Source organism: Chiloscyllium punctatum, chromosome 20 (assembly GCF_047496795.1).
Source record: "Chiloscyllium punctatum isolate Juve2018m chromosome 20, sChiPun1.3, whole genome shotgun sequence".
Taxonomy (NCBI): Eukaryota; Metazoa; Chordata; class Chondrichthyes; order Orectolobiformes; family Hemiscylliidae; genus Chiloscyllium; species Chiloscyllium punctatum.
The window spans coordinates 29,051,217-29,063,111 of NC_092758.1; the positions used below are offsets into that span (position 1 = coordinate 29,051,217).

Below are 11,895 nucleotides of genomic sequence, written 5' to 3' on the forward strand. Positions count from 1 at the left end.
TATCAACCTAGATTTCATCCTGATAACTGACTTATCCTGTATTACCATAGCTGGAATCATTACAATATTCATGCTCCTGGCGTGCTTTCCTCACTGAACCGCTTGACTTGATGATAAATGATATACCAGGCCAGTAGGTAACCGGTGGTGGTTGAATGCATTTTTTCTGTTGTTGATAGCCCCCAGCGAAATAAGCACAAAGAAAAGCCGATCTGGTCTGACTAGAATTTGCCTATCTGTTCCAGCTTATCATTTCCCGTGTGGTATTTTTCCTTTCTCTGTCTTTCCTTGAGTTTGTCTATGTTCTCACTTTATGTCTACTGCAGAGGTCTCATTTCCGATTCAGCTTGCATGTCAAGTCAAAATACTTGATTGAGGAAATTTTAACAGGAAGGTTTTTAGTCTCTTTAGAAAGTTAAGTCTACTAAAAAAGTGTCATTGGGTCCTGATTCTGACATTTTCTCTTTTGCATCCATGTTTTCCCAATGGGTTTGTGGAGAAATAAGGAACTCTCTTAAAACTGCTGGTTAAATAGTTGTTGTATGCAAACAGACAATTACTAACTATTATAGTTAACCACTCTGGCTTTAACAGACAATCCACTTATTTCCTGTGTTGTCAACAGCTTAGTCAGACAGACGAGTAAACAGGTGGGAATGCTTCTTCATTCTGTGTGAAACTGACAAGCTGTAAAAGGGCTTAAACATTGAAATTGAAGAGGTCCAGCTATGCCTAAGTTAGAGACTGGTACTTTCAGTATTCCTTTTGAGGCTGTACTTTTACTGCTTGACAGGTGATTTCCAACTTCATAGAGGTCATTTCAGCCATATAGCAGGACTGGTTCAGTCCAAAATTACCGTAATGACATGCCATGGGAAATTTCTTAAAAATATGAAGCTTGGACCCAGATTAAAGCTGCACTGAAAAACTTTTACGCAATTGAAAAGTCTTGTGAAATTTAAAGAAAGTGTTTTATTGTTGAAGAATGTATAACATGCTTGTTACCTTACCTTAGAGAGAGTTGTAATTCTTTTTCATTTTTAGATGGATCCACATGAAAACATTCTCCTGAGCACGCTTGAGATTAAAAATGAAATGAGTGCTGCTGAGATGACAATGGGTATCACTGATCCCAGAAGCACCATGATGCCGTATGACAGCTCTGGAATTCAGTATAGGAAGGCAGGATTGTCAAGGCACAACTTTGGAAGAAGCGCCTTGGAAAGACACGTGGCCCAAAAGAAGAGCAGGCTACGAAGGCGTGCTTCCCAGCTGAAAATTAACATTCCTGATTTGACTGATGTGAATGCCATTGATAAGTGGTCACGGATGATATTTCCTCTTGTTTTTGGATTCTTCAATGTGATCTACTGGCTGTATTATGTGAATTAAGCTGAAGAATGTGCACAGACAGTGTCTTTCCACACTTTTTTTTTGTTTTGCAACAAAGTGGAACCATCGTTTTAAAACTGAGATTGTTCAGGACAAATTTTGCATGCACTTTAACTCCTTAATGGCTGGCTGTATTTGAACTTTTCATTGCTTTATTTATGTTAATTGAAACTCTTTTTTTATTGCTTATAGTTGCCTCTTGCATACTTAAATGTCAGAGGTCACTTTTTATCTTGCTTTAATGTATATGCAGCAGACCAGTCAATGTTGATATCACATTGAATATTATATTAGTTTAAAAGATTTGAATTGGAATGGATCAATTGACAATGTTACTAAGTTATAATCTCACACTTGAGAAGAAAATCATTCCTTTTGAGTTTTCAGTTAATGATTAAGTAGTAATTTTAATAATGTATGACTATGATTTTAAGTATCTTAAAGAGCCAATATTAGTTTGTCAAACCAGCTTCCATACTAAAAGCTGAGGGATAATATTTCATGCAGGTTGATTAAGAGCTGCTATTAACATAAACAAAATAATATCACTGTTTCTCTGAACTCACAATGACCCAAAGTTAAAGTAAACTGGCAAAACAATTTTTGAACTAGAATTGTAATGCCACATTTGTTTCTTGTAGATCTTGTAAAAATTACCTCAAATCCAATTCCCACAGCCATCTTATATTTGCATATAGAGTGTTTCAAGTGGCAGTATCAATCATATTAAAGATCATGCACTTTGCATTTGTGAAAATTACATCATTGACAAATTTAGAATAACATGGAAATATTTTTGTCGAGGACAGAATGAAGAGCTGACCCCACGCATTCTTCATGTATATTAAGGAACAAAGAATAGTAAACGACAAAACTATTGTGACCAATTGGTAAATTATAAGTGTTGCAAGCTTTTTGGAGCTGGTGAATTGATAACTGGTCTTAAAACATAGGAATCTTCATTGTGATGACTAGTAGTTGTTTCACTTTTTGTCAAATGTATATGTAAAAATGTGCTTATATCTTTCATGTGAAGATTACCATTGACTTTGTAAGTCAGGATCCAGGGAAAACAGACAAAAAAAAGCTCTGCTTTCACATATGTATTCATGCAATTTGGTACAAACATTCTGAATTGTACCGACCTTAATGATCAATAGAAGAACATTTTTATTTGCTATTCTATTATGCACTATTTAACAATGAGGACTCTTACGGCCCATCAATATTCTGTACACCTGCCAGAGACAAGGGACAGAACTTCCCTGGCCTTGGGATGGTGGGCTGAGAGATGGAGGAGATAGCAGGGAGCGAGCTTGAGACAGCTTTCTGATGCAGTTCCACTTCCAGGGAAGTTACCCAGTGGTGGGAGTGAATGTGGATCAGCAGCCCACTGAATGGAAATAGGCAACAATTTTAACTAATTAAAATTAAAGACAATTTTCCAGGGCCCCACTCTGTGGAGAAACCTCCAACCTCATGGAGGTGATCTCCCTTCAGCCACCTAGGAGGCCATTAACATTGAAGACTGGAGAGGACGGAAGGCGGGCAAATTTAATGGGCAATATCAGTGGACTGTTGAAGAGATCTACCTTTAAATTTGTACTTATCTCTGCAAGGAAGCTTCCATCTTGGGATGGTTTCTAGATCTTTAGTGTTTTTCAACAATGTTTACCTTTTCCATTAGAGCTGTCAGTGCTTTGGAGCTGCCCATCCTTTAATGAGCCAACAGCATCTATATCCTGCCCATTGAACAAAGAAGTGGTCAATTAGGAGATGTCTGTTGGCGTTGCATCAAGTTCCACTGCCAGCGAAATGCACATTCAGTTTCTCATTTGGTCCAACATCAGAGTCGTGAAGCGGATGGTAAAATTCTATCCAATTTAGAATCACATCACCGTCTTATTTTAGTGATTTGTAATTGGTCAACTCATTTATATTGTTCATTGTTTTATTAGCACATCTTTTGTACTTATTCCAAAGTATCAGATACTACAGTCTCTAATCTAGTTATAATCATTATTCTGCTTTTCCCCGAAGTGGTTTTATATCATGTGGTAAGTATACTTGCAGAATGAATGATGACAATAGGGAAATATGTTTAAGACAAAGGTGAACATTAAACTATTTTTTGAAGTTATGATACCTTTTTAAGGTAATATTAATTATTATAGAATAGATCTAAAGAAGACACTTTCAGTTCAGTTTCATTTTTAAATTGCAGATGTGTCTTAAATAAAGGTAATTTCATATATTGTGTTGGAAATGCTAGATGATAAATCATATCATAGCTTAAGTATGAAATGTAAATTAATTGTCCAATCTGTATACCATTCTATAAGAACAGTATCAAAAATGTAAATTCATAAGATAAATGGCATTCAAGAGGACATTATTCAGTGAAGTACATTTTTGTAGTCAAGATTATTTTATACAAAGCGATAATGAGATTGAACATACCATTTCATGTTGGAATAGTGAGCTTAATGGTATCAAAACATGTCTCTTTTCTCCATCATGATCTAAATTAGAATCTGTAGTAACCATTTCTAAATAAGGACAGAGTGGTGCAGCTATTACACACTAGATTTGATTTCTATTGTGATGAAATCGGGATTGGGTACGCAATTGAAAATAATGCTCCCAGATGATGTGTCAGTATCCCAATGCCTCCAGGTGGGACAGAGATGATATTGGCCTCTAGTTAAGTGTCCAAGTAGTTCCTTGTGGAAATGCTAATCAGGCTGGGAGAACCAGAAGGTTATTTTCAAAACACAGATTGGGAAAATAAAACAGCCCAATGCCTTTATTGTATACCTGTCAAACATAACGCCAGGAAACATTAAGCTAGCTCCTGTTAAATAAAAAAACTTTTTGGGAAAAAAATGGATAATTCTCACGAGTGAATCTAGTACCTTTTTTCTTGCCCTATAATCTCCTGCCACCTTTATTCTGCAAAGTAGTGACAAACTCAGAAATACCACTATTTGTTTTTCAGTATTGGCCTCTAGAATGAGATCCCCCTCCTGACACACTTATAGCCACTAATTACCCTTCAAACTTGACTCCAATCCAAGTAATTAATCTGCTTTGAAAGATGGCAAGGGTTAATGACCCAGAAATGTTCTGGGCATCAGGTTCCCAATACCAGATTGAGTGTAGTCCTAGCATATACATTGGTAGAATGAATGTCCTTCTTTCAACAATTTAAATTGGTTGCAGAGCAAAAGGATACCTTTCAGGCCCACATGTTGTTCCTGAGAGGAATGTGTACCCATTCCTCTCAGCTGGACTTTTTTTCTTGTATACTTGATTGAGAGATTTTAATAATTCTCCAGTGATACAAGTCTGGGAAGCTTATAACTAGATATATTCTTTCATTTTCATTGACGTTTCCTATTTCCAAATGGAGCCAGCTATTCAGGTGTTGTGTGTCTTGATGAAGCTTCTCAACATATTATTACAGTTATTCAGATTGTATTGTGTTTTACAATAATCTGTAAATATACATAGTTGTGGGTAGGTTGTGATTTGTATTTTTGGTTATGGTGCAGATTCATGCAAATTTTTTATTTGATTTCAATACTTTATAAATGTTTACATAAGGAATGCTTTCGTTTTCTTTGAAATTATCAGGACTAGAATAGATTGAATTTAGGTAGCTTCTGACAGGTTTTCAAGTTTATAAAAGAACTTTAAACAAACATAAAAAGAAACATCTTGCTATATTGAGACAGCCATGTACTTCATGTAAATACCGGTATTTTTCTTGAACTTTAGGGTGTGTGCATCCAACACAGTTCTAATTTTTACACTCAGTAAACTCGATATGGTTAGCAAGAAAATAAAATAAACATAGAAGCTAAAATTGTGTTAATATTGATGAGGCAAAATGTGAATTGCACTAGCATGGAAAGCTGCATTACCTGCTCGAAGGATATATTTACTTCAAATGCAACACATTCTTTAGGCTTTGCAAATGCTAGTTTGTAAAAAAAAACTACTCTTCATTCAAAAATGGAACATCACAATATGATTAATTAAGTTTAAAATACCCAAATATTCCATGCGAGTTATTTTGTTAATTAAAGCCAAAAGAACTTGCTACTCAAATACTGTTTGGAAATATTTCAAAAGTGTCAAAAATGCAGTTGGATTGCTTTAATCTGAGATATTTGCCTCTTGTATTAATTCACAATTTGGCAAGTAGTTTTTGTTCTGTGTCAGAAACTGCCTAATGCAGGTATGTGTTCAGTTTGTACTTAGCTAATTTGCTACTGTGGATAGATCAAATACCATTGCCTTAGTCAGTGTACTGTATGTGACAAGTTTACTGCAATCATAATGGCTTAAAGAAAGAAAAAAATCTTTCATGTCCTAGTTGGAGGGGGGGGGATTGATTTATTTCCCCAAGAATGAGATACATTTTCCAGTTGTCAGTACAGTTAAAATTAGGCATAGATGTAAACAATAATTTGGTTGACAACACTTCACGAGCACCTAGAATTTGGTGAAAACATGCACTGCTATCAATGCTAACATTCTGACGGTCACTTAACTAATCCTAAGCATGTTAATTGAGACAATTATGCTTGGTAGTTAGAGAGAAACGATATGAAATTTAGGTAGGGCAGTTACATTTTGAAGGAGCTATAAGGAATCTGAGGAGGTATGCATAAATTGAATGAATAGGCAAAACTTCGACAGATGGAGTATAAAGTGAAGAGATGTGAACATGTTCACTTTGGCAAGAAGAATAAGAAACCATTAAATCCTTTAAATGGAAAAGGTTTCTGAATGGAGGTACACAGAAATCTGTATATTTTGTACATGAATCACAAGTTTGTAAGTTGGGACAGCAAGTAATTTGGAAAGCAAATGAAAGATTGTCATGTATTGCATGGAGAATGGAATGGAAATGTAGAGAAGTTTTACTCCTGTGTACTGGGCACTGTTGAGACTACATCTAGAATACTGTGTACAATGTTTGGCTTATATAATATATTATTGTATACAAACCTATTCAGAAAAGGTTCATTCAACTAATTCCTGGGAAGATGGTGTTATCTTGAAAGAACCAGTTTGTCCTGTTTACATGGATGAGAGCTAACCTTATTTAAAAAGTTACCATCAGGAGGGGATTCAGCAGGGTGGGTGCTTAAAGAATGTAGGAGAGACTAAAACTAGGGGACACGGATTAAAAATAAGAGGTTTCACATTTAAATAGTTGAGAAGTTTTTTTTCTCTCTGTCAGAGAATTGTAAGTTTGTGGAACTCTGTTCCTCTACTGAGCTGTGGAGGCAAGGTTATTCAATGTTTTTAAGGCAGAAGTAGATAGATTCTTAACTACAAGGCAGTGATAGGGCAACTTAGTTGAGTTGAGGCCACAATCATATCAACCAAGATCTTTTTGAAATGATGAACTGCTATGAGAGGCTGACTGACCTATTCCAGTTCTTAATTCAAACTTCATATGTAAATATGCTCTTTGGAGAATCATATTTAAAGGTACAAACCTGAATAGAATATAAAAATTATAATTTTACTTCATTTCAATTTTTTTTTCAGGGATCTAGTGAACAATCCATGTTGTCAATATTCCTAAAGATGTCAAAGATTTTGATGACCCTGGATATGCTTTCTCATTAAGACAACAACAACAATTTGGATTTATTTGCATCCTTGGTATAGTAATGTGTATTATTGACAAAGGTTTGAAACCAAGCCACAAAAATAGAGTTGTTGGGCTCAATGACCAAAAGACTAGTCAAAGAAGTTTGTTACAAAGAGTTTCATCACAGTGGAGAAGTGAGATATAAAGTGAATGATATGAGGAAGGAATTCCAGAATTTTGGTTCTTGAAGCTGAAGGCATAATCACAAATAGTTTAGCAACTAAATTCAGGGATTCTTGATTCAGAGTGCAAAGATCTTGAGTGTTGGGGTTATAACTAAGAGAAAGAAAGAATGAGGCCATAGACAGACAGCAGTTAAGCTGAAGCAAGGGCAGCTCAGGTAGTATTACAGAAGTAGCCTCAGTAATGGTGTGAACATATGGCTGGAAGATCATATTGTGATCAGATATGAAACCAGGTTTGTTAGATGTCTGGTTTAGGCTCAGGCAAGTTGATGGAAAGGTTAGAGGATGCTCTGCTCACTTTATATGGTCACACCTTTTAAAGGAATGTATTCAGTTTTTTTAGATGCATCTATAATGTGGCTGTGCATAGTCATCACTATATAGTTGTTCGTCCCATCCCTCATTTTGTTTCAATGTCAATTGATTAAATCAAATTTAAAGGGATCACTTTTATCTTCCGCACATGGGTGGTAATGTAATAGTGATTGTCAATGGCACTGCCTTTCCACCTAAAATTGCCTGATTTCTGTGTCATGCGTTTACAATGAGATGGACACCTTGGCCATGAAAGTTAAAATGATCTTTTTCAAGTATGTTGTGAATTGTTTTTCAGGGATTGGAAATCATTTTTTATATAAAATCAGAAATGTGAGAATTAAAATGATTCAGTATTTCCTGAAGAAGCATACCTCATCTCCATCCTAACATCCATTTTTTTATTTTATCATCATTTTCAAATGTTTGCACATTTTTTCATCCCTTCCATGATGTTAATATTAGAAATAATGGACCTAACTAAATAACTTTAAAAGTTGTCCATACAATGGGGTTTTCAGACTATTTATTCAAGATCACCTAAATGTTTCGTTACTGACTTGGCTAATTTGCCTGTTTCAGTGTATCATTCCGGGAAAGCAGCTGATTATTCACCACAATTTTATTTTAACAAATTGACAGGAGAATCCATTGAAAATTTAAGATAATCAGCTATCTGCTGCTAAACAATACTATTGACTTTTTTTCTTTTGGGAAATCTTGACTTTGTTTTTTGTTATCATTTTGTATTTGATTCCTAAAAATTGCAAACTCAAGTGAACCAACATTAAATAAAACATTGATTTTTATAGAAATGTTAAAACTGGTTAGGTTCTTTAGGAGAAGAGAAATGAAATATTATACTCTGTACTGAAGTACTTTAACAATCTCAGAATTTAGCATCATAAATATCTTTTAAAGTGTAAAGGAAATAACATTCTACCTAGAATGTGTTCTGCTCCCTAACCCTCTCAGTGGAGCCTGACACACTATTCCATTCTTGAGGCTCCATACTACCCTCTACCAAACTATCCTGTTCACATTGCACCCGGTGCTTGACAGCACATCCTCAACAGACCATGGGGTCTCCTATCAACTGCCAGCACTTCCAGAATCCATACGTTCATGGTGGAGTCACTCCTCCCAGCTGATCAAGGGCCAACAACCAGTCAGCCCCTGGTCCCTGGTGACTCAGCAGCCATTGCAATCTGTTCTTCAAACCTAATCAAATTCAGCAAATCTCCAGCATTACTATGCTGGCTGCACTCTGGCACAGGAGGCCCATGATTCAAGCTGTCACCTCAGAGAGAGAAGGAGGCAGGTGGAGCAATCACTATACACCATGACAGAAACTCCACCAACCAGGTGGAAGGGAGCAAGGCCAAGCCCCACAGCCAGTCAAGCGGATTATTCCCATTGCATCAGAGCAGACCTCAGGGGAAGCAGTGGTCAGCAAAGAGTTCCACAAACTCCCAAAAAAACACCAGCCAGACTTCACCACAATGTAGCCAGGAACAAGCTACAAGCTAAGCAGGTAGGCTGGAGATCAATGAGGTCCCCAATGCAGATCTCAGACAATGAAGAAATGTCAACAGCCAGAAGTCTAGAGAGCAACTCCATATCAGAAAGTAGGAGAGGTCACACCAAAAATGTTGTTAATTTGATCAGGGAAAGAATATTAAAATGAATTTTGCAATGCTCCATCAGATTACAGGCCCAAGAACTTATCAATGTTGAAGTAAAACACAACTAAGACAGGAAACTGTAGGGGTTCTATGATTATGATTCTATGATTATAGGACTACCTTGAACGAGGGCCCCCTATACATAGTTAATTCTAATGCTACACTTAAAAGATAGAATTAAATTTTCTTCCTTTCTTTCCTAACCTAGGGAAGTTAAAACCTTCACTTTTTGATGTCATAAAAGTTCAAATTTAGTTCATTTTAAGTTTGGTATAACTCAACTACATAAGAAAAATCAGTCAAAGACATTCATTTAACATGAAATTAAGTATCACAGTAATTACAAGCATAGGCTCATGTGCATAAATATCTACAAGATTATATATGTTGTCATTTTCTGCCCAGATTTCAGGGTTTTTTTTGTCTCCTAAATCATCAAGTGAAGGTTGGGCACCTGTATTACAAGTAGATTTTTGTTTCCTGATTTATTCCTTACAGGATTGGATATATTCCTTTCTGCACTAAATTTCATAATTTACATTCTGATTTTGAATTTGTGTCACATCCTGGAGTGCAAGAAAACAAACGTAATCAATGTCAGATCAGATTAATTGTAATACTTAAAAGTGAGTACATATCTATTTGAATCATATGAAAATATTCAGATTTTAGTTGGCAGAACTTTTAACACATTGCTTCATCTATAAGTATGTCAGAAGTTACTTATAAAATCTTAGGTTCCTCTTGCTACATTAACTATCTAGCTTAAAATTCTTCATTATTTTTTCAGATGTGTATCTTTTGGAACAGATACATTAAATCTATAAAACAATGCAAACATATATCAAAGCTGACCAAACTGTAAAAATGTTGCAAATTAGCGATCAAGAATGAATTTAAAGATGGGTGTTAATATAACATGAAATTCTTTAATTGTAAAGTGCTTGCAATCCATAAAGTATCCCATGTTGTTTATTATAAGCAGCCTTTTTCTGTTGAAAAACAATCAACAGCTAGAGAGCTCCTTTGAAGAGCATTATACGTTATATTTCATTGAAGTATATGAATTCTGTCACCAGCAGGCAATGGACATGTTTCAGAATCACATTCTGTAGCTGACACCAAGTCTCTCTGAACTAACTGGCAACTTTCATCTTGTTCTCTGTTGGAAGCAAAGCTTGACAAGGAGCTGCTTTAGATAGTTTCCAACTAGTTTGAAAAGAAACCAATAATAACACTGGTTCAGAGGAATATTGTAACATATAGAACTTTTTAAAGAAAATGAAACGTCAAGCTGCAGATCTCTGCAGAACAGTTATTGACTCATGACAGTACTTTACAGTAGAATGTTATTCACAGCTAACGCTCTTGAACACTTGAGGAAGGGAGATAAGAATTCTACATTTATAGGACTTTGGACTTCATAAACATTCCCCTTTAATACAGCCTTCATGTGTAGAAACACCCTTCATCATATATATTTTATCAACTGTATATAATGTTCATCTGTTGATGCCCATCACCTGGGGATGAACTCTTGTAAATATAAGCAGATTTCTTATTGACATTTTTAACTTCTAATTTGTATTTAAATGTAATGCGAATGCTCAAGCAGCTTCATGGTACAAGCTAAAGTGTTTAAACAATAATGTAAATATCAATGGAAGTATTCAATGCACACTTGATAGAGAAACTAATTGTTTTGTGTTTTGCTTTATTCAGTTAAAGTAATGAGTAGGATTAAGCTTTTGTTCGGGGGGTGTGGTGGGAGCGAGATTTAATTTTTTTTGCATTATTTTTCATCAGCCTTAAGTTGAAAAGGTAGCCTTTTTTCTTTCTTCACAATATGCACATTTTTCAAATGCTATAAAATGCAAGAAGTGAGTGGACATCAACACATAGTGTTTCATGTCCACTATTTTAAAGATTGTTAATGTTGGAATAAGCAAATGGTGGATATTAATATTGATCTTAAATGAGTTGGACCATTAGAAATATTTTGACTAAATTTTCTGCAGTAAATTTCTGCATGTAAATATAAACTACTGTTGGCTAGTGTGTAATTCTTGAAGCCAGAATTAATGCAGTATAAATAAAGAACATTTTAAAAGAACAAAAATTGCATTCTATACTTGTTTTTTTCCTTTGAAAACTCTTTATTCAAGTACATGATTAGACTTTATTCTATAATCATAATGTAGGCTTTAATGCACTTATAAAAAGAGAATTACAGTTGAACTTTATTTCATTTGAGAAAAAGCAAATATCTCTGTTCATGATTTAAATGATGCAAAGCTATACATTATATGGTCATCCATATACATTTCCTGAACAAACATCATAGGACAATATGATGCAAATCATCATGATCAAATGAGAATGGAGATTATAAACATATCTAATGAAAGGGGACCTCTGCAGAAATAAAAAAGGTGGGAAACAAGAAAGAAATGTAAGCATCAAGTTTAAACTTAACATTTGGACATAGGTTAAAAATAGTAAAAGAAATAAAGGATAATAGAAGCAAAAATTGTCTCAAATATCACCGATATGAAATAATGCTAAGGTGGAATGCTTTTGTATATATCTTGTGCCAGAAACATAAAGTGAAATAAGACACCAGGCAGAAACTGCTATGACAGTG

At 35.0% G+C, this 11,895-nt stretch overlaps 1 protein-coding gene across 2 annotated transcripts in view; it reads left to right on the forward strand.

Annotated features, from left to right (window-relative positions):
* Positions 1-11,359, forward strand: part of gabrb2a (gamma-aminobutyric acid type A receptor subunit beta2a) — a 267,997-nt gene extending 256,638 nt beyond the window's left edge. For both annotated transcript variants that reach the window (XM_072590566.1, XM_072590567.1), the window contains one exon: positions 1,045-11,359. In XM_072590566.1, coding sequence (XP_072446667.1) covers positions 1,045-1,392 — 348 coding nt within the window. In that variant the 3' untranslated portion in view covers positions 1,393-11,359. The remainder of the gene's footprint in view (positions 1-1,044) is intronic.
* The last annotated feature ends 536 nt before the right edge of the window (positions 11,360-11,895 follow it).